This window comes from Elephantulus edwardii, unplaced genomic scaffold, assembly GCF_000299155.1.
Source record: "Elephantulus edwardii isolate Elephantulus edwardi_28Jun2011 unplaced genomic scaffold, EleEdw1.0 scaffold00020, whole genome shotgun sequence".
Taxonomy (NCBI): domain Eukaryota; kingdom Metazoa; phylum Chordata; class Mammalia; order Macroscelidea; family Macroscelididae; genus Elephantulus; species Elephantulus edwardii.
Genome location: NW_006399770.1, coordinates 345,398 through 367,189, shown reverse-complemented (window position 1 = coordinate 367,189; position 21,792 = coordinate 345,398). Strand labels below are relative to the sequence as shown.

At 36.3% G+C, this 21,792-nt stretch overlaps 1 protein-coding gene and 1 pseudogene across 2 annotated transcripts in view; one reads left to right on the top strand and one right to left on the bottom strand.

The window, feature by feature from the left end:
• GLMN (glomulin, FKBP associated protein) overlaps positions 1–21,024 on the top strand; it is a 44,511-nt gene extending 23,487 nt beyond the window's left edge. The window contains exons 8-18 of one of the 2 annotated variants that reach the window (XM_006882403.1): positions 2,653–2,706; positions 4,019–4,049; positions 4,150–4,239; positions 8,205–8,246; positions 8,334–8,407; positions 11,454–11,538; positions 12,280–12,389; positions 13,096–13,159; positions 19,784–19,907; positions 20,592–20,674; positions 20,785–21,024. In XM_006882403.1, the coding sequence (XP_006882465.1) occupies positions 2,653–2,706; positions 4,019–4,049; positions 4,150–4,239; positions 8,205–8,246; positions 8,334–8,407; positions 11,454–11,538; positions 12,280–12,389; positions 13,096–13,159; positions 19,784–19,907; positions 20,592–20,674; positions 20,785–20,901 (874 nt within the window). In that variant the 3' untranslated portion in view covers positions 20,902–21,024. The remainder of the gene's footprint in view (positions 1–2,652; positions 2,707–4,018; positions 4,050–4,149; positions 4,240–8,204; positions 8,247–8,333; positions 8,408–11,453; positions 11,539–12,279; positions 12,390–13,095; positions 13,160–19,783; positions 19,908–20,591; positions 20,675–20,784) is intronic. The other variant, XM_006882404.1, reaches the window with a different exon arrangement.
• LOC102849413 lies at positions 18,607–19,046 on the bottom strand (annotated as a pseudogene).
• Positions 21,025–21,792: the final 768 nt, after the last annotated feature.

Below are 21,792 nucleotides of genomic sequence, written 5' to 3'. Positions count from 1 at the left end.
GGATACCTCTTATTTCCTTCTTTTGTCTTAATGCTATTACTAAGACTTCCAATACAATATTGAATAGGAGAGGTGATAATGGGCATCCTTGCCTAGTTCCTGTTTTCAAAGAGAATGCCTTTAATCTCTCTCCATTGAGAATTATGTTAGCTCTTGGTTTTTTATATATTCTTTACACTGTGTTGAGGAAATTCCCCTCTAATCCTATTTTGTTGGGTGTTTTAATCAGGAAAGGATTTTGTCAGAGACCTTTTATGCATCAATTGATAGGATCATGTGGTGATTTTTCTTTTTTTAATGTAATGATTTACATTGGTTTTCTTATGTTGGACTATCCCATTTGGTCATGGTGAATTCTTTTTATTATGTACAGTTAGATTCTATTGGCCAGGATTTTATTGAGGATTTTTGCATCTATGTTCATGAGAGATACTGTCCACAGTTTTCTATTTTTGGTGGTGTCTTTATTTGACTTTGGTATAAAAAATATGTTTGCTTCATGATCCTGGAAGAATTCCATCTTTTCCTATTTTCTGAAATACTTTATATAGAATTGGTGACAGTTCTTCTGTGAAAGTTTGATAAAATTTACTAGTAAAATCATCTGGCCCAGGGTTTTTTTGGGGTTCAGTTTCTTCTTTTGTAATGGGTCCGTTCAGGTGTTGTACTTCATTCTGTGTCAATTTGGGTAACTTGTGAGTTTCTAAGTATTTGCTTCTTCTAGGTTTTCATATTTGTTTGAGTATTGTTTTTCATAATATCCCATTGTTAACCTTTTTATTTCAGTTGGTTCTGTTGTGCCCTTTTCATCTGTTATTTGGTTATTTGCATTTTTTTTTTCCCTTCTGTTAGTTCTGCAACTATTTGTCAATTTTATTGTTTTTCAAAGAACCAACTTGTGGTCTTGATGATTTCAATTGGGGTTTTTTTCCTTTTTATTTCATTTATTCTGTGTAAATTTTTATCATTTCATTTAAGGTTGATGGGTTTTCTTGCTCCCCCCCGCCCCCCAGCTTTTTGGAGATGTTAAAGAATCAATTATCATTTATTTTCTTCCTTTTTGATATGTTTGCTTATTGTTATAAATTGACCTCTAATTACTGCTTTGCCTGTTTTCCAGAGGTTTTGGTAAGTTATATTGAAGAAAACTTTTTGTTACCACCCAGCTAGGTTGAATCTTCAACTTATTATCAAGTTTATAAAATTTATGTAAATCTGTATTTGTATGTTTGTTGTTTGATTTTATAAGGTGACACTTTCTTACTTTAAGGTCAGTCATGATAAGGATTATATAAGCCACGGATATATTTCTCTATGACAGTTTTTATATTTATGTATTCATATACTTGGAGATAAGTTTTTATGTAAATACTTTAATAATGGCTACCATTGGCATGTTCATAATGTATTAAGACATTATGTTTGTAACTTTACATGCATTTAGCATGTTGTGTGGTTGTTGTTATGTGCCGTCGAGTCACTTGTGACTCATAGCGATCCTGCGTACAACAGCCCTAAACTCGGCTCTGTCCTGTGCCAGTTGCACTGTCTCTGATACATCCATCCCGATTACCCCAGTCACTGAATCAGTCCACCTCATAGAGGGCCTTCCCCTTCTGCACTGTCCCTCCACCCTCCCAAGCAGGATGTCCCTCTCCAAGGACCAGTCCCTCCTTACAACTTGTCCAAAGTATGTTAGACAAAGCCTCAGAATCCTTGCCTCCAAGGTGCCGCCCGGTTTAACCCTCTCCAGGATGAATCTGTTTGTTTTCCTAGCAGTCCATGGTAACGTCAATACTCTTGTCCAGCACCACAGTTAAAAGGCATCATTTCTCCTTCTATCCTCCCTAGTCATAGTCCAACTCACAGATACACATAACAAGTGATTGCAAAGACCACAGCCTGAATCAGACACACCTTAGTCTCCAGAGAGACACCACTGCTCTTCAGTACTTTGGAAAGGTCCCTAACAGCAGACTTTCCCATTGCAATATGCCCTTTAATTTCCTGCCAAGAGTGTTGACTGTGGAGCCAAGCAAACTAAAGCTGTGAACAATCTAAATCTCTTCACCATCCATCCTGATGCTGCCAATTGGCTCAGTGGTGAGAATCTTTGTTTTCTTGACATTGAGCCTCAGTCCATATTGAAGACTGCAGTCCTTGACCCTCTGCAGCAAGCGCTTCAGGTCCTCCTCAGTTTCAGCAAGCACGGTTGTGTCATTTGCATATCACAGATAGTTGATAGATCTTCCACCAATCCTGACCCCACATTTCTCCTCATAGAGCCCAGCCTCCTGGATAATCTGTTCTGCATACAGGTTGAAAAGGGATAGAGACAGGACACATCCCTGGCCTACACCCTTCCCAATTTTGAACCATGCAGTGTTTCCTTGCTCTCTTCTGACGAGTGCCTCTTGGTCCAAATACAGGTTTCACATTAGCACGATCAAGTATTCTGGGATTTTTAACCTTTGAAATAGAGCATAATCTCATTTTAGAGATGAACATAACATGCTGAGACAAGATAATATCCAAAAGATATAATTAGTGGCATAGGTTGAATAGTTCTATCCTCAGAACCTATATTCTTTAAGTGTTAGGCTCTATAACCAGAATGACATATGTGTTATTATTTATCTTTTTCTATTTTAGCCCATTGTATCTTTTGCAGTTTAATATGGGATATATTGAAGTCTTCTTACAAAGGTAAGATCATTGAAATAGCACCACAGTTCAACAGTTGTGTTGAAATAGTCCTTGTCAAGATCAGAAGAGACTCCCTTTTCTTTGCCAGACCTAATTAGTTACCTGGTTATTATAGATAAATGAATAAGATTTTTCACAGAGTCTTTTATTTTCAACCTTTAGTTCTTGTCATGTTTATGAAGTTTAATTCCATATTGCAAGAAAGTTGGTAAATCTGAGGAGGAATGGTCCATAAGAAAAGTGATCTATGTTAAATGGACACAATCTATTAATTGTCAAAAAGAAATAAGTATCTAGTCCCCATCCTTTACAATTCAGATTAATTGAAGTGATGCTATTCACTTACAAGTTTTTCATTTAGTGTAATAAAAGGCAAGACTTTTCTCTTTCCAAACACAGATTAACAGGTGTGCATAATCTTCAAGATACAAATTTGCAAAACTATGTGCTTTATTTCTTTGTTAAGGCATATTTATATTATGGGTTAAGATCAGTCAGCACCTTTCAGTAGCATCTTGTAGGAACACTAGTGATAGTTAATCAATCCCATCTCTTCCCAGGTGAAGGAAGATTTGTAACATGGCAAAGCCTCCGCCCACAAGGCATGACTTTCCAAGGGTCTCCTGGCACAAGTAGTTTTTAACTGTCTATTATGTATGTCTTAATGATTTGATATTCTCTTTACTTGGCTTCTATTATTTATACAATAGGAGGACCATATCCATATATATTTGTTCTTGAATCTAAGTTTTATGTTCTTGAGATTTTTAAACTTGTTACATGTTGAGCCATAAAGGAAAAACTTACTCTTTGATTAAAATAAGAGGTTGGAGGTTGAAATAATATATTTACTGTAAATCTTGTATTTAATTTACAATGACTATAAACCCTAAGGAGGGTAAATAATGCTATACATGAAGCATACTGAATTTTTTATAGTGAAAAAGCTGAAGATATTTCACAGAAAAATTGTCTGAATTGTAATTGATTTCTTACTACATGCTGTTGAAGAAGTATTAATTTGATGCCAAGATGCCCCCAAGTGGGCGGATCTTGGTCAGTATTGCATTACTGGCCATTCAAAAGAGAAAGTGGATTAAGATTTTCTTTTTACTAAGTTCTTTATTAGAATTTCTTCTTAATGTATGTCAATAGAATTTCTCCTAATAATACACACACACTCACACACACACATTCTCTCACACACACACACACACACACACACACACACTCTCTCTCTCTCTCCTAAAATGAAGAATTGGCTTACGGCAGTTTGTAAATCATGTTGATAAATTTTAATATTTTCTTTCAGAAAAGAAGAATCTGTTTTCCCTAAAGGATTGGTAAGATCTATTTGTAATAATTACAATTTAAATTGATAGTCATGTCAATAAGCATAATTGTTGCTTCATTATTTATGTCTATATGTATTTCAATCTGTAGGAACTGTTGGAGAATGGATTATTAAGAATAGAAGACAACAGTTTACTTCATCAGTACTTAGAAATTAAGAGTTTTCTTAGTGTACCTCAGGTAATTAAGATATATTTTCTGTTAATTTGAGATTATGTACAGATCTTTTCTGACCTACTTTCTTCTCTATATCTTTTTAAAAATTTAGTACAACGCTGTTTAGTAGGACTATTCTGTGTTGGTGAGAAATTCAACTACAGTTATAGTACAGCAGCCACTATGTGTATTTAACAGTTTTAGTGTAACTGGTTTGATGAACAACTGAATTTTTAACATTTATTTCATTTAAATTAAACTTAGTTATGTATGGATAGCTAGAACAATACTTGATAGAACAGGTTACAATGGAAAAGGATAACTTTCTGCTTTTAACACAGGTTTAGGACATGAGGCAAAAAATGTTCCTCATAATTCAGGTCCCAAAGATTCATTCCATTTGAGGAATGCACTGGTTCATTACAAGAAAGATTAGTAAACATTTTTATCTACTGTGATTTATTTTGGTTGATGCTATTTGTTAGTTAGGATATTCAAGTAGGTCTTTTTCAATGTAGAAAGTAGTTTCCCACTATTTTTTTTATCATGGCTGTACATAGTTGTATTATGGTTTGGTTTATTTTTAAAATTTTATTTTATATTGGTTTGCTTACAAAGTTCATACACATTGTGTTTCTCCAATTCTTCATTCACATTTTATTTTATATAATCATTCTCATGCATTATGTTTTATAAAATTAATCACCATTGGACCTTGGTCATAATTACATTGTCTTTTCAGGTCCCTGCTGGATCTTTTCCATTTCTTTCACCCTCTCCCTCCTCCCACTCAACTGTGCAACCCTGTAGTTTTGCCCTTATTCACCCTTACCCCACTATTCCCACCCTTTCTACCCTTGGGTTACCATACATGTTTTATTTATTATCCTTCTAATTAAAAAAATGGTATTATACAGTATTTTCCTTTAAGAGACTGAATTAGTTCACTCAGGATAATGTTCTCCACTCTCTCCCAAGTTTTGTAGTTGTTTTCAAAATCATTGCACTTGAGTGCCACATAGTATTTCATTGTGTGAATATACCACAATTTCTCAATCCATTCAGTTGTGATTGGACATTTGGGCAGTCTCCATGTTCCTGTGATGGTGAGCAATGCTACTATGAACATCAGAGTACAAACTCCATTTGTGCCTCAGTTCAGATTTCCTTGGGTTTATCTCTAGTAGAATAACTGGGTCATAAGGAGCTTCTGTGTTCAGTTTTTTGAGGAAATGCCAAAATGCCTTCCAGAATGGTTGTACCATTTTAGTCTTACCAACAGGTTATTAGAGTTCCCACCTCTCCACATCCTTTCCAACATTGATTGCTTGCTGTCCTGATAAACTTTGCAACTGCTGCTGGGGTGAGATGGTATCTTATTGTTGCTTTGATTTGCTCCTCTCTTACTGCCAGTGATTTTGAGCATTTCTTCATGTGTCTGTTGGCCATCTAAATGTTTTCCTGTGTGAAAAGTTTTTCCATGTCTTTTGCCTATTTTATAATTGGGTTATCAGCCTTTTTCTTCTAGAGGCCCTACATAGTATTCTGTACACTTTTGTTATGAGACTCCTAAGATGGTATTGCCAAATGTTTGTTCCCAGTTGGTTTTTCTTTTCACCCTGTTGGAAAAACCTATGGGTGAGCACAGAGATTTAATCTTTAGAAAGTCCCATTCATCAGTTTTATCCTCTCCAGATCTTGCATTTCTGGCTGAATTTCTTTTCTGCAAAGGGTATGATTTCTCCTTCATATTTGATGGAGAGTTTTTCTGGGTACAGGATCCTAGGCTGGCAATTGTTTTCTTTCAGCTTTCTGTATATGCCATTGCTAGCATGGTTTCTGCTGAAAAATTAGAACTTAATCTAATTGCTTTTCCTTTATAGGTGACTCTAATTTTTCTCATGCTGCTTTTAGTATTCTTTTTGGAGAATTTGACTATGATATGTCTTGATGGTTTTCTTTTTGGGTCTTGTCTATTTGGTGTTTGCTGTGCTTCTTGAATGTGGATTTCCCCATTCTTCAAAATACCTGGGAACTTTTCTTCTAGTACTTCTTCCACAGTTGTGTCAATGACTTCCTTGTCACTACCATGTTCTGGAATTACAGTCATACATATGTTGGTCTTTTTTATGTCATCCCACATGATTCTAATGGGTTTGGTTTGTTTTGTTTTCTTTATGTCTCATCTCTGGTTTTTCTTCTAGTATATTTCTGTCAAGCTTCTTGTCTTCCAGCTCACTGACTCTCTGGTCCCATTTCTTCAGTTCTAGTTTATTGTTCCACCACTGTGTTGGACACTTATGCCATTTCAATCTTAATATTCTAGATTGCATTCTCATGCTTTTCTGTTATTTGCAATTATGTCTTTGCTGTATCCTGTCTCTCTTGTGATAATTTTTAAAGTTTTTATACTTCTTTTGTACTATCAATTCTTTCTTCCATCTTTTGCATTTTCTTCCACAGTTGTTCACGGTGCTCCACATCAATATACTTCTCTGGAATGTTGCCTCTGAGATATTTGCTTCCATTGTTTCTGCCATCATTTGGACTTTCTTCCATAGTAGTTCAAATAACTCTTCATCAATATCTTGCTTCTAGTTCTCTATCTCTAGGGTATTCCCTTTATTTGTGGTTTTCATTGTTTCTTCCATCATTAGAACTTTCTTTTGAATGTCTTTGTATCAACATATATCATCTGCTTTCTTGACTTTAGTGTATTCGTTGGGTCTGCAATATTCTCTGCTTTTTTTGGAGGTCTAATTTGTTTGACAGTGTTTGAAGCTGCCTGCTGCTTTTCTTGACATTATGTGAAATTTTTCTTGGTAAGTGTTAGGCCATTTATATTGTGTCTGTGTAAGTTGTTGATAGTTATTATTTTTATAATGTTGATGATTAGTTGCTACCTTAAAATGTTTAATCTGTGGGGTGAACCACTCACTCTACTGAAAGTCCTTTCTAGGAAATTTTGCCTTTCCTGAAATCCCTGATGGTTCTCTCTATTCTTCACTGTAGCCGTGTAGGAACGTTGTCTTTATGTAGTGGCCTCCCCCAAACTGTATTGTCCTCCTTCATCTGTGGAATGGCTGAGTGGTATGAGACCAGGTGCTCCATGAGAGTGGTTTCTGTCCAGGAGGATTTCAAGTCAGCACAAGTTACCAGTCGAGAAAGCTGAAAAAGTCTTTCCTCTGCTTACAGGTCATTGTCCCAAAGACTCTTGTCCTGTTTGGCCCAGGGATGATCCCCCAGCCATGAAGGCAAGGATCCCCAAATTGAGGGACTTGGCCCCAGGGAAGTTTGAGTCCCTTTATCTCCCCCAAACACCCAAAAGTGCTGTTTCTGAGAAGGGGTGTCTCACCTGAAGTGCCTTCTCTCCTAAAGTGTAATGTCTTTGTCCCTGGAGTGGCACAAGATTGAGGCTACCAACTTAAGCAGTCTGTTTTCAGGAGGATCTCAAGTCAGCCATCCCTCTTGAAGAAAGCTGAGAAAGTCTTCCCCTGTTTGTGGCTCTGTGTCCCAAACTCTCTTGTCATGTTAAGCCCCTGGGATGTCCCCACAGCTGCAGAGGCAAGGATCCCCAAACGGAGCGACCTTGCCATGGGAACTTTCAGTCCCCCATCTCCCCACAAGCACCCAAAAGTGCTGTTTCTGAGGAGGGGTATTTCATCTGATATGCACTAAAATTTTTTAAAAACAGTTTTATACTAACTTTTATTAGTAGATCTGATTATTTTAAAGGAATGAGTTGTATTATTTTTAACTAGCATAACTGAAAATTATCACTATTTCACACTTTTTAACACACTACTTATCACAAAATTGATTACACTTCACTTTCTATAGATAGTGGAATAAGTGGCTCAAGGGAAAATTATTTTAACTTTTAAATTTCTTACCTTTAGTTCTCCAAATTTTTAATATCTATTTTTTAATATAGTTGTTTGCATCAATACAGTTTATTAATATCTGCATTTTAAATTGTTTATTTCTAGGACTTAGTGAAAATAATGACACTTTGTCCCATTGAGACATTGGTATGTAAATATTTTTGAACAAAATAATTACACTGAGAAATTTGCTAGTTTAATGTTTATTCATTTTATGTAATATTTTCATTTTAGAGGAAAAAAGGATTAGCTATGCTGCAGCTGTATATTAACAAGTTGGATTCACAAGGCAAATATACATTATTTAGGTATGTATCAGCATAGTTAATTGCTAAGTATGTGGTTAATTAAAAACCAAATTAATGCTATGTAATGTTTACAGAGTGTAGTATTTCATTATAATTTGCCTCTAACATAAGTAACTCTGGTGGCCTAGTGTTAAGAAACTGCAGTGCAATCCCAAAAGCATGTAGTTCAAATCGACCTCCACCACAGGTGAAGGATCTTATTTTCAGAAGTAGATCACTTAGCCTTTTTTGCAAGATAAACTCTAGGTGAATTAAACAGCTAGCCTCTTGGTTAGAAGCCAAGTAAGTTAATAATTTGCAAAACTGGGGATTCCACAACACTAATTGGAAATTTTATTAGAATAATTTCTCTTTTGTGATAGAAAAGAGTCAGTCAAATGTTAGATATATCATGAATAATGGAATATATTTTGTTTCAACTAATTGAAATACTCTGAAATGGAAAGAATTTCTTTAGTGTTTTTTCTACATACCCATTTAATCTGTGTGCTCAGCAAATTATTTGAGAAGCTATACTCTATGAATAAGAATGTGGCATCAGGTCTGGAGGGAGACTCATCCTCAGCCTGTGTTATATATAGGACACACCTTGCTCATTCAAAGTGAGGAGGACTTGAAGCATTTGCTGTAGACGATCACAGACAGAATACAGCCTTCAATACAAATTGTATCTCATTGCCAAGAAAACAAAATTTGTCACCACTGGACCTATAGGCAACATCCTGATAGATGGAAGAAAGATTGAAACTGTCAATGACTTTCATCTTACTTGGATCCATAATCAGTACACTTGGTATCATCAGTCAGAAGATCAGTAGATGTACTGCACTGGGAAAGTCTGCAGTTAAGGACCTCTCCATATTATTGAGGAGGAATGAGGCCATGGTTTTTCAATCACTTGCTATCCATCTAAGAGCTGAACACTTGAATAAGGATGACAGAGAATAATTGTCTCTGAATTGTGGTGTTAGAGTACTGTATATCTCATGAACTTAAAAGAACAGATAGGTCTTGGAGAAGGTGCAGCCACAGTACTCCTTGGAGGCAAAGATGATAAAGCTTCATCTCACATATCTTGGGCCTGTTGCTAGAGGCTTTTCCTTGGAGAGGGATATCATGCTTGGGAAGATGAAGGGATGGCAAAAAAGAGGAAGACCCTTAAGCAAGTGGTTTATCACAAAGTGATTGCAGCAGTGGGCTCCAGTGGTTAGAGATTGTAAGGAAGGCACAGGATTGGACAGGGTGCAGATCTGTTCTTCATAGGGTCACTGTGAGTTGTACTCTACTCACAGCCCTTAACAACAATTAAATTAGCCTTGAAAGATTAAACAGAATGAAAAGGTACCTTCTAGGATAGTGTATATTTCAATAATTTCCATTTATTCACAGTTCAAATTAATGACACTGGAGTCATAACTGGCAGTATAAGTTAATTGAATACAAATTAATAGCAGAGATGTTAATAGCTATTAACTAATAGTGTTACTGGAGGGGAGAAGTATCCTAACTTTCTTTTTGAGGTTGGCAAACTTTCTGTAAGGGCCAGATAATAGAAGCTTTATACATCATATAGTCTCTGTTGTATTTCAACTTTATAGCAAAAGTTTTTGTAGAAAATATTTTTAAATCACTGGGAGTGAGAGTGTTCTAATAAAATTTTATTTCTAAAAATGAGCAACAGGCTATATTTGGCCTGCAGGCCTTAAACTTTTGACCTCGTTCTAGGCAAAATAAAAATTAATTCAATAGTTATTGTTATGAGTCAGCTACTGCCCATAGCACCCTGTGCGTAATATCTGTGAACGCTGCTCTATCCTGAGCCAATCTCACTATCTCTGACACACCTACCATCAGTTACTCTAGTTGCTGGAGTAATCCATCTCATCTGGGGTCTTCCTCTCCTGTGATGTTCCTTGACCCTTCCAAGCATGGTATCTCATCCATAAATTGGTCCCTCCTGGCTATAAGCCCAAAAGTCTACTTTGGGATAACTGAATATTCGTACTTTTTATCCTGTCCTTTCTTCATTTCAATTGACAGATTTAGAATAGGTTTATGAAACCTCAGTTTGATAGTTGGGTTTATAACAGTTTTTTGTTCTGCTATATTTGGATCCCCTTAATAAAATCCTTTCACATTTCCTTTCTTTGCTATAAAACTTAACCAATACTAGTCTACTTTGAAAGGGAATAATTTGGGAATATATTTTTTTTTCCTGTAATAGTATTTTTTTATTGAGATTTTGCTTTTTTTCTTTGGGGAAAAAAGTTCTTTCATTGTTATATAGGTTCCCCCCCCCCAACTTTCCTATGCAGCTCTTACTCTGTACTCTTGTCATGCCAATAATGCCTAATCATATATTCCTTTTTTATAGTTCTCTCCCTCATCTGTTTCAATGCCATGTACATTATCTATCCCCTTTTCTTAGTTTTACCCTGACCCCCATGTCAGTCCTGTTTTATACGTGTGGCACTGTGCAATATTTATCCTTTTTTGACTGAGATATTTCATTCAGCATAATGTCCTCCATGGTCACCCATTTTGTATAATATTTCAAGAGTTCTTCGTTTTTCAGTGCTGCATAATATTCCATTGTGTGAATATACCACAGCTTCTCTATTTGTTTGTTGACGGGCACTTGGGTTGTTTCCAACTCTTTGCTATTATGAACAAAGCCGCAGTAAACATGGGTGTGCATATCTACTTGGGTAACAGTTATAGTTTCTTTAGGGTATATTCCAAGTAGTGGAATTGCTGGGTCAAGTGGTATTGCTATTTCCAATTTTTTGAGAGTGTGCCATACAGCCTTCCATAGTGGTTGCACCATTTTACACTCCCACCAACAGTGAATAAGGGTTCTGGTTTCTCCACAACCTTGCCAGCATTTGTTGTTTGCAGTTCTGTTGAATTTTGCTTATCTTACTGGGGTGAGATGATATCGCATAGCTATTTTGTAATTTGGGGATATTTTAGGCCATTTTATGCTGTGACTGAATTGTCATACTGCATGGGATAATTTAAAATCTATTATGATTTTGCTTTCAAGGTGCTTATTGAATACAAGTAATCATTCAGGAGTAGAGGCCTTTATTATTCAAAATATCAAAAATCAAATTGATTTGACATTAAAGGTAAGAAAGAACATGCCAAGACACCAATTATCAATGTCTTTCTTTTGTAGTGTATGTTTATTCACTTGTGGAAAACACTAATGTGAATTTTTGCCATACAGACTTTTCTGTTTCTGATATTAGAGTATCTTTTTCTTTACTTACATTAAAATTTAGTCCTTTTTAAAACTCTGAATTTTTAAGTTTTGTTAGCTATAACTGTAAAAGGTATTAATTCTTTGAGCTGGTAAACTATCTTTCAGTTTTGTTACATGTTTCTAAACAATTTAAATAAATCCAGTATACATGTGAATACTTAGTAATCCCACATAGAAAATAGTACCAGTATTCCAAATTGGCAGTTTGTCCCATGTATCTAGAAATAGCAATGAAAGATTAGAAGTTAAAAGTACTTTTTTTAAAAAAGTTGTTGCTATGTGCCATCGAGTCACCTGTGACTCATAACGACCCTATGTACAACAGCCCTAAACCCTGCTCTATCCTGTGCCAATTGCACTGTCTCTGAGACATCTACCCCCCCATTACCCTAGTCACTGAATCAATCCATCTCATCAAGGGTTTTCCTCTCCTGTGCTGTACCTCCACCATCCCAAGCATGACATCCCTCTCCAAGGACTGGTCCCTCCTTGCAGCATTTATCTATTGTAAATGCATTCATTGTTTTTGGGATTTTTTTTGTGGTAACAAGGGTTATTCAAAACTTTATGTAAAACCTTTGCTAATGTTCCCTCTACTTTTTAGGGAGTACATTATAACAAATGGTTTATGGGACCACAGTTGGTTTCCCTTCTTGACTTAGTACTCATTCTCCCAGAGGGTGCTGAAACAGATCTACTACAAAACTCAGACAGGTGAGGTGGTCACTACTAAGCTTAAATAAGTATATTGGTTTGAAATAAATGTAAAACTTATATATTGGAAATCTAAGCCAATAAAAGATACATTTCTGTAATGTTAAGACCTAGGGCATAATTTACAAAATTATAAAATATTTTCATATTTTAGCATATAAATAATGGGTAAAATCAACTCCAAAAATATTCTTTCCAGAAGAGTAACGTTTGGCATACCTAGCATTCCATTATAGTACAGAAAAACTTGTGATAAAACATGTGTAATGGAAAATTAAGAATTTTATGTATATAAATTTTAAAGGGCAATGTGTTTGGGGTTTGTTACTTTGTTTTTCCATGGCATTGACCATGCTTCATGCCCCCATAAAGCATGCCATTTCTTTCAGTATACTGTAGTGAATGATTTTAAGCCCTTATAAAAGGAATTCTTATCAAAGATAATACCCTCAAATCTAAAACATGAAGGCTCTTTTGGTAAAATAAATAAATATTAATCATTTCACAACTGTATTTTATTAACTTAAATGGAAAACATGAGTAATAAGTTATTGCTACTCCAAAAAATCTGCTAAAGAAAACAACTGGTATTGGCAAACCTAAGTCTGAAACTATACCCAAGACTTAAAGCTAGTGCTTTTTATTGTGTAATGCTGTAATAAAAGTAATAAATTATTTTTTATATGCTCTGTTTTTTAATTAATAGGATTATGGCTTCATTAAACCTCCTGAGGTATTTGATAATCAAAGATAATGAAAATGACAATCAAGTAAGTAAATTACTGGAGGACAAAAACCTCACAGTATATTTAAAATGCATAAGAAATGTTTCTGTTTTCTTTATCAAAACTTACTTATGCCAGTATTTCATATTGGACACTGCTACAAAAGCTAGAAAATACCACTGATTATTCTATAATCTAAAAGTAATTCTCAAGACTGTTTCACATCACTTCACCTTCCTTCTTTACTCCTCTTAATGGCTTAGGCCTGTTGGAGCAAATAAGTTTTGGCCCCATGTTAACACGTTGCTGCAAATGACGACAAATATGTTTCTAAGCACGGTTGTCAATTTAAAAGTGTGCGGCAATGTGTTAACTAATCGTTTGGAGCTCAACAAGTATTTGGACGTCTTGTTCATCTGACTTAACCTGTAGCTCATAATTTATACATCTGCGACCTCTATATGATCTAAAAATCATCTGATATTTTCGTATTACTTTATCAGACCTGACCAATTAAAGTACTTCAGCACTCAAACTGAATTTGTTAACACCTTTGGATAAATGTGTAGGAAGCTGGATTTTTTAAATAATAGCACATCATTAGTACTCAATAAATAGAAAACTATTTGAGGGAGATTTGTCATACGGTAAAATGATATTTGCTTTTTATCATCTCTCCTTCTACCTACCCTGTTCTAATAGATGCATTCTCTATGTGTGTCACCTTGTTAACTATCTGACTCACAAGATGTTTTTAGTCTGGCTATTTTTAGAAAAGAATAAAAGCAACTATTTCATTTTTATAGGAAAAAAGAAACCAGTGTATTTTTGTTCTTAATATTTATGGAAAACATGCTGCTCTACTGTTTTGATAGACCTAATAGATTCAGTTATTTGACCTCCTGCTCATCTTTCTTGAGCCAAAATATTTTTGCTAGCATTTAATTAAGAAGCATTGACTAGGGAGTTCTAGTGGCCTAGTCCGTGGGGATGTGCACTGCTAAGCCATAGGCCACACCCCTCTAGCTGTTAAAGACCATTAGCAGGTCTGATGAAGAAAGATGAACAATTCTTCCACTGTGATTTATAGCTTTGGAAATAAAACAGGGTCACTTTTAAGTTGGTTCCAGTTCAACTGCTGTGAATGAGTGAGCATTAACTATTGCTTACTCTGTGCCACACATACTTTAGTGTCAAAATTTTCAAGCATACATCAGAGAATTGTGCAGTGACCACCTGTTTACCGACTATGTTCTACCATTAACATTTTACTCTACTTGCTTTATCACATACCCATCTCTACCTTCTATCCATACATCCATCTTCTAAGTATACTCCAAGTAACTTATCAACTGCTATGTACTTAACTCCAACTAATGGTGACTCTATATTTATCAGAGTAGGGCTGTGCTCTAGAATGTTTTCTTTTTCTTTTTTAATAACTGGAGTGATGGGGGTTGACACTGGCTCAGGACGGAAGGATTCAGAACTATTGTACATAGAGTCACTATGCATCACAGATGACTCAACCAATAACATTCTATGACAGGTTTGAAAGCAAGAGTGGCATCCACTTCTAAACAACTTGTCTCCAGAAACTGTATGAACTTTGATAAATGTCAGTAGTTGTAGAGGGGCTTTCACAAAAGCGTTTGTTCAGAGGGTCACTATGAGTTGTGCTCGACTTGAATGAAATTAACAACAACATCCATTTTTGGTTTCATGGCAAACGGGAAGCAGGTATTCATGCAGATAATTAGCCATACATTTCATCTGCTTCTCCTACATGTGGCTATACACATGGATCAAACATGATTTGAGTGCCATCTGTAGAATGAACAGTATCAGCAGTCAAGACCAGTGGCTGACTGGAACAGACCAACAGTTATTCATATGCAAGTTCAAATTAAGACTGAAGAAAATGAAAACAGGTTCACAAAGTCAGAATATGATGTTGAGTTTATCCCACCTGAATTTAAAAACCATCTCACAAATGAGATTTTTAGTGTTAAGATGCACTTAATATTAGTGACTAAAAATCAGATGAGTTGCAGGATAACATCAAGAACATCCAGGAAGAAATCAAAGGTCATTAGAAGACACTAACTTGCAAAAGAATATAGGAGTCATGTATAATTGCAGTTTCCTTTTTTAAAAATAAGTATTTTTGATGAATAAAATCATTTTTTAATATTCTATCATGCAATCTTCAGCCTGGAGTTCTGTCACTTAGGCCATATTTTCCAGCCACCAATTACCAATGCATCTTGATTGCATGTTCAATTTCAGACTATAAAAATTAATAGAAATCCTCAATTTCTTAATCTTTAGTGGTTTAGTGCATATATTTATTTAAATAATAGTCGTATTAACAGATCTTCCTTATAAGTTTATGTCACAGCATTGTATTTCAGGATAGATCTTGAACTTTTTTTTTTTAACTATGAAGGTGGCAGCACTGTTACTCATTTTTTCATTCTCAGCAGAATCGTATATTTGTCTGAGTAAAAATTGCAAATAGCAGTCTATCTCAGCTAACTAATACCTAGGAAGTTTATCTTTATACATTTTATTTCATTTTTGACAAATTCCAACTTTCCTAGATTCCTCCTTCCATCCCATTCTTCAAGTACTAATAAGTGCTTGTTGCCGTTTCTTCTCATTTTGGGTCTTGCCACATAAGCAAATGAAGGTGCTCCACCTGCCTCTTTAAGGTACACTCTACTTTGAGGAGGCAGCTCTTCCCCAGTTGTGTTCTAGCACTATATCTAACACTAATCTTTTGTTATTTATAACATCATTCCTATGCTCTTATTTAATGGTTTTAACATCAAAACTGGAAGACCTATCACCTATATACCCACTAGCTAGATTCTATAATTAATATATTACCCAGTTTTCTTTACCGTGTATCCATCACTCCACTCTCAACATGTGTTTGATAAATATACCATAGCCTTTTTTCAGTTGTTAGGTGCTGCCAAGTTGAGTACTTGACTAATAGTGATACTATGAACAAAGATCTGAACCCTGTCCTGTCATGTGCTGTCTTCATCTCTGACACATCTGAGCCTGTCTCTGCAGTCAGTTTCATTCTATCTCATTGAAGATCTTCCTTTCTTCGCTTACCCTCCACCTTCCCAAGCATAATGTCCCCTTTCCAAGTAATAGCCTCTCTTAGCAACATGCCCAAAATATATGAGATGAAGCTTTGCCATCTTTGTCTCAAAGGAGCACTCTTGACTGCACTTTTTCCAAAACAGATGCTTGTTCTTTTGGCAGTCCATGGGATATTCAGTAGTCTTCTCTAGCACCACAATTCAAAGTCATCAGTTCTTCTGTCACCCTTATTCATTCTCTAGCTCTCAGAAGCATTGCAAGCCAATGAAAAGACTGTCCTGAATCAGGCACACCTTAGTCTTCAAACTCTTATCACTGCTCTTCAGTAATTTGGAGAGGTTCCTGATAGCAGACTTGGGTTTCTTGAAATAATTAGATGTTGATTTCAGCTGCAGTGGTTTTTCTACTACATAACCCACAGTTGTTTTATCCTTTCCTTTCTGTTCTCTCTGCTTTACTCTTTTCTTGTCACCTTGCTTACCTATTCTTTTATAAATAATTTGTGATTGAAATATGTATAAGAAAGTCAAGGGAAGTAACACAAGAATACAGCTACCTCCTGGAGGCTGCTGATAAAGTTTTGGGTTTAAATCCACCAATGCCTCCTCAGGAGAAAGATCAGTAGGGTTTTTCCCCATTCACTTTACAGCTTCTATAACCCATGAAGAAGCCAGTTCCAGACAGACAGCAATGTGTGGATGAGTGAAGTTAGTTTTATAATTTTCTTTTGCTTCTTTACATTCTAGAGCACATTTCAGAGTCTCTTGTGACATCCATTTTGGTCTTTTATGTCTGTCTTTTTAATGACATTTTGCTTTCTTCATGCATGATGTCCTTGGTTTCATCTCACAACATGTTTGGTGTTTGGTCACTGCAATTCAAGCTGTCCTAGGCAGGTAAAATCTCCTTTTACACTGGGCATCAAAAGCCATACCAAATCAAACTCAACACACTGCAATGGAGTTGATTCTGACTCCTACTCATAATGACCCGATAGTTTCTAAGGCTGAATTTAAAAAAAAAACAACAACACAAATGAATTGCTTTTATTTCGGTATGCATCCACATTTCAGCATTTAGTGGTCCTGAACACAAAGATGGAAAAAACACAGGAATTTGCCAGGAGGTCCAACCCACCAATTTCGGGATCTGCGCACACCGAGTTCTTTCTGACACCCTGCTCAGGATCGTGAATAGCAGCACCAAACTGATGTGTGCACTGGCTTCCAGGTTCCTGTTCTGCTCTAGTTGTCAGACTCCAAGCCAGACCCCATGGATTGCAAGGGTGACTGAATGAGAGTCCTGTCTGTTTAAAACTTCTTCCAGTTTAAAAGCAAAAGCAATTACAGGAAAAGAAAACATTCAGAGGGATCGTATGTGCTTACAGGTGTCTTCATGTGAACTTTCTCCAAGCTTAACCACCAAGGATTTTGAGAGCTGGCAGGTCTGAGTAATCCTGGTGACCATTCTTGCCACCGTATCAAAACCTGAGCTGAAACAATGCATCAGCTGATGAGAGCAGAGGGTGGCAGGTGTTTGTCTCCAAGGCTGGTGGAGAGGAAATCAGTGTGGTTAGAAAACTAGACGAGGGAGCTCAAAGGCTCTTTCCAACCTTTCTTGATGACTTCTGGCCAAAGCAAGAAGTGTCATGGGAAAAGTGGGGTGTGATGGTGCAGGAAGGGGCTCTGGGAGGAAGAAAGCAGCAGCAGCACCCCTCGATCCAGTGGGGGAAAAGAAGATGTGGGGAGAGCCCTGAATTCCTCACCAAAGGCCACTTTTAGAGGGGAGCAGAGGGGATTACAATCTGTTCTTCAGCCAGGGGTGGAAGTAGAGGATAGAGGGGAAGGATGTCTTTGAATGGGGGCACCATTCGAGACTTATGCACCCAGTAGTCCCATAGGCTGTGACCCCAAACTTTTAAATCTATTCTAAGAAGCCTCCCCGAGCTGGAGGGCTGATGCAGGGAGAGGGGGCTGGAGGCAGGGGAGGGGGAACAGGAGAAGGCAGAGACCCCAGGCCATGTATCAGTAGCAAGGTAATTGTGTGACGTGTCTCTTCACAGTTGTTACATGTGCCCCACCACTTATGATGGTAAATAGATTTAAATACACTTTCTTGATCCCAGGAGTTCAACTACATGGACAGTGGTTACTCTTGACAGGATGATTTGTTAAGAGCACAACTCAGGTATTTCAAATGGTCAAAAATTAGCATCATTTATAGTATCTTAAGAGAAATTGCCCTTAAACGGGAGCGTCCTTTCCGGTACTTCTGAGGCCTACAAGACATACCTAGAAAACTGACTGCTGTGGAAAATGAAGACTGCTTACATCAAACGGGGGAGGGGGAGGGCCTCTGGGCTTCCTTTCTGATTAACTGCTATAACACTGTCCTTCTGGAAGTTGAGGGAGTTTCATATTTTCTTTAGACATCATTAGGTGCTGAAGCCCCTGCAGGACTACGTTGATGCTATAGGAATTCTGCCACTTTGCTAGCATGGAGATGGCTCGTGGGTCCACCACTCCATTAGAACTATTAACTCCATTCATACTAATTTTTGTTACAAATCTTACAAAGGGGGTGCTTCTGGGTATTTAGGTCCACATTCTATTTTAAGGCTGTATATCCAGTTTTCATAAATTGTTCTTGGAGGCCCAATTATTATCCCTGTTCATCTTGTAAGTGCCATGTCTTCGTCATCTAGACCCCGGCTAACTGTGCCATCTCCTACTCCTTTCTGGCCTTCTTCCAGTTCTTCCAACAGTCAAAAATTGCAAGGGACTTTTACTCCCGATCCCGTGGTGGCTGCCATCTTGCTTCGCTGTCGCTCAAGGCTGAAATTTTTATGGACGCAGACTGCCACATCTTTATTCCAGAGTTACTACTGGGTTTGAACAACAATCTATTCTTTAGTTCTGTGCCACCAGGGATTCTTTGCATTATGTACCAAAGTATTCCAGATTAGCTTCCACCGGTAGGGAACAAAATCCTCTACACTGATGGCAAAACTTATCAATTCACAGGTCAGTGCTTGAAGGGATTCATAAGATAAAGTCATTGTGAGGATAGAGGAAGAGCAGTTTTTTAGACTGGATTATTCTTAAATAACTTTTAAGACCTTCTAAGTTACAGATCTCAGAACCAGAGCTTCCCAAATAGTAACAGTAATAAGTGTACTGCCCTTAGCACATTTTTTGTTTGCTTGGTAGTCACATAACTAGATACAATTATAAATGTATTATGAAACTGTATACACTATATTGGGGTCTTTGAAAGCCAAATTCATTTTTATTTCTCTGGCTCTAAATATGCTTAGCATGTTAGGAGCCATTGGTGGATTTTAACCTGAAGCCTAACAGCAGCCTGTTAAGTCTTCTTGTGTTAATTCCCTTGACTTTATTTATATATATTTCAATCACAAATTATTTACAAAAGAATAGGTAAGCAAGGTGATAGGAAAGAGTAAGAGCAGAGAGTAAAGGATTAAACTGACTGTGGGTGATGTAGTTAAATCAAATAACTAATTCTTTCATTAATTCTTCTGAACAGACTGGATTATGGACAGAACTTGGAAAGATTGAAAATAATTTCTTAAAGCCACTTCATATGGGACTTAATATGTCAAAAGCACATTATGAAGCAGAAATTAAGAACAGCCAAGAAAATAGCCACGGTTGGTAATATATAATTTCATTTTCAGTTAGGTCTAAAAGTTACCCAAATTTTGGAACTGTCATATTTATACTCAACTTTTTTTATCTTACAATTTAATGTGACCAAATGAAAGTGACAGTTACTAATTTTTTACAATGAAAATGATTCTAAGATCGTCAAGCCCGTTAACACTGATGTTAGGTTAACAAAGATTGCGTAAAAGCATATTCTTATCTAAAGCTTCACATTCTGATTAAGATATGACTATAAGTACTTATGTTTAGGTAACATTGTATTTCCTCTGGTTTTGCTGGCCCTATCCCCTAACTCACTTCTGATTAATATGTAAAAATGAAAAGGAAATTAGGTCCAGAATGACTGGATCGGAATTAAATCAGCAGTTTTATTTTTTTCTCAGTCACTCCCATGTGGATATGATAGTATTTCTGTAACCATCAGTAGAAATTCTGTTGCTGGGTTGGTTTTGTTGGGTTTTTTTATGGGGGTGGTTTTTGTTTGTTTTTTAGTGTTTTGTGTCTATACGAACTGATATACTGATAAATCAAATGCTACTCAGCTAAGGAAACATTTACATGTTTTATTTCTTTTTTAATGCTTATGTTTTATGATAAAGTAGCATATTAACTTATTGTTGAACTCAGAGTTTAGATAGATATGACATTAGTTTTTTCTTTTCTTACAGATGTCCAGAAGCCTAAAGATATTTGTTCTGTAACGGTATGTGGAGAGGAGATCCCCAATATGCCTCCAGAAATGCAGCTTAAGGTAAACTGGAGTTTTACTGAGATGTTCATCTCGTAGTACTCTTTTCTCTGTGTTGCTTTGTTTGGTTTTAAAAGCAGCATTAATATTGCTGATTTTTCTTGACATTGTAGGTTCTACATTCAGCCCTCTTTACATTTGATTTGATTGAAAGTGTTCTGGCTCGAGTAGAAGAACTTATTGAAATAAAAACAAAGTCTACCTCCGAAGAAAATATTGGGATAAAGTGAAGGTTCCACCTCCCACAGGGAACCAGTGAAATAACTATGTTTTCTATTATGTATTTAACAGCTTTACAAAACCTTTCTGTAAACACTGCTGCTAGAAAAAGAAATGTAGCTTTTCTCTTTTATAAATTTGCTTAATAATACATGGATTAGTAGTATTTTTTCTTAAAGTTATCTATGTGGTAAATTGTTCCCTGATATGCATTTAAATACTACTTTAATAAATCAGTGCAAACTAATGATTTGTATTATAATTTTATAAAATACAGTTGAATTACTTTTATTCATTCATGTGGACATGGTGTTTATAAAAATATTGATACACTTTATGCTCCTAAGAGATGTCATGTTATTATTTTAGAACTCCCAGTGTCAAACTGGGCATGAGACCTACTATAAACAGAGCCAAGAATGTTTTGAGTTCAGGGTAGCTAACTGCTTCTTTTTGACTCCCTCTATTTTCTAGTTTCAGAAAAGTCTCAAGGGTCTCATCACTCTTTCTTCTATCAGGAGCTACACTGTGCAAACATGTTCAAAGATTAAAAATATATACTTTCCTTATGGAAGATTTTAAAGAGGCTTTCATTTAGTCTTCGGGGTAATTAGGAAATTCTGGTGGCCTACTTGGTAAAATATTGCACTGCCAACTCTTAAGACATAGGGTTCAAATCCACCACTGCTCAGTGGGGAAAGGGGAGCAGTCTCCTCCCATGTGATTTATAGCCTCTGAAAGCCCACTGGAGGATCAGCTATGAGTCACTTCTACTCGATGGCATGTAACAAAATGACACTAATTAGAAAATTCTGTATTTTTCAATTGTAGTCAGTATTTGTCCACCCAGTTTCCTTTATATTAATAAGAAACCCCATCTGAGTTTTAGAATATATATATAC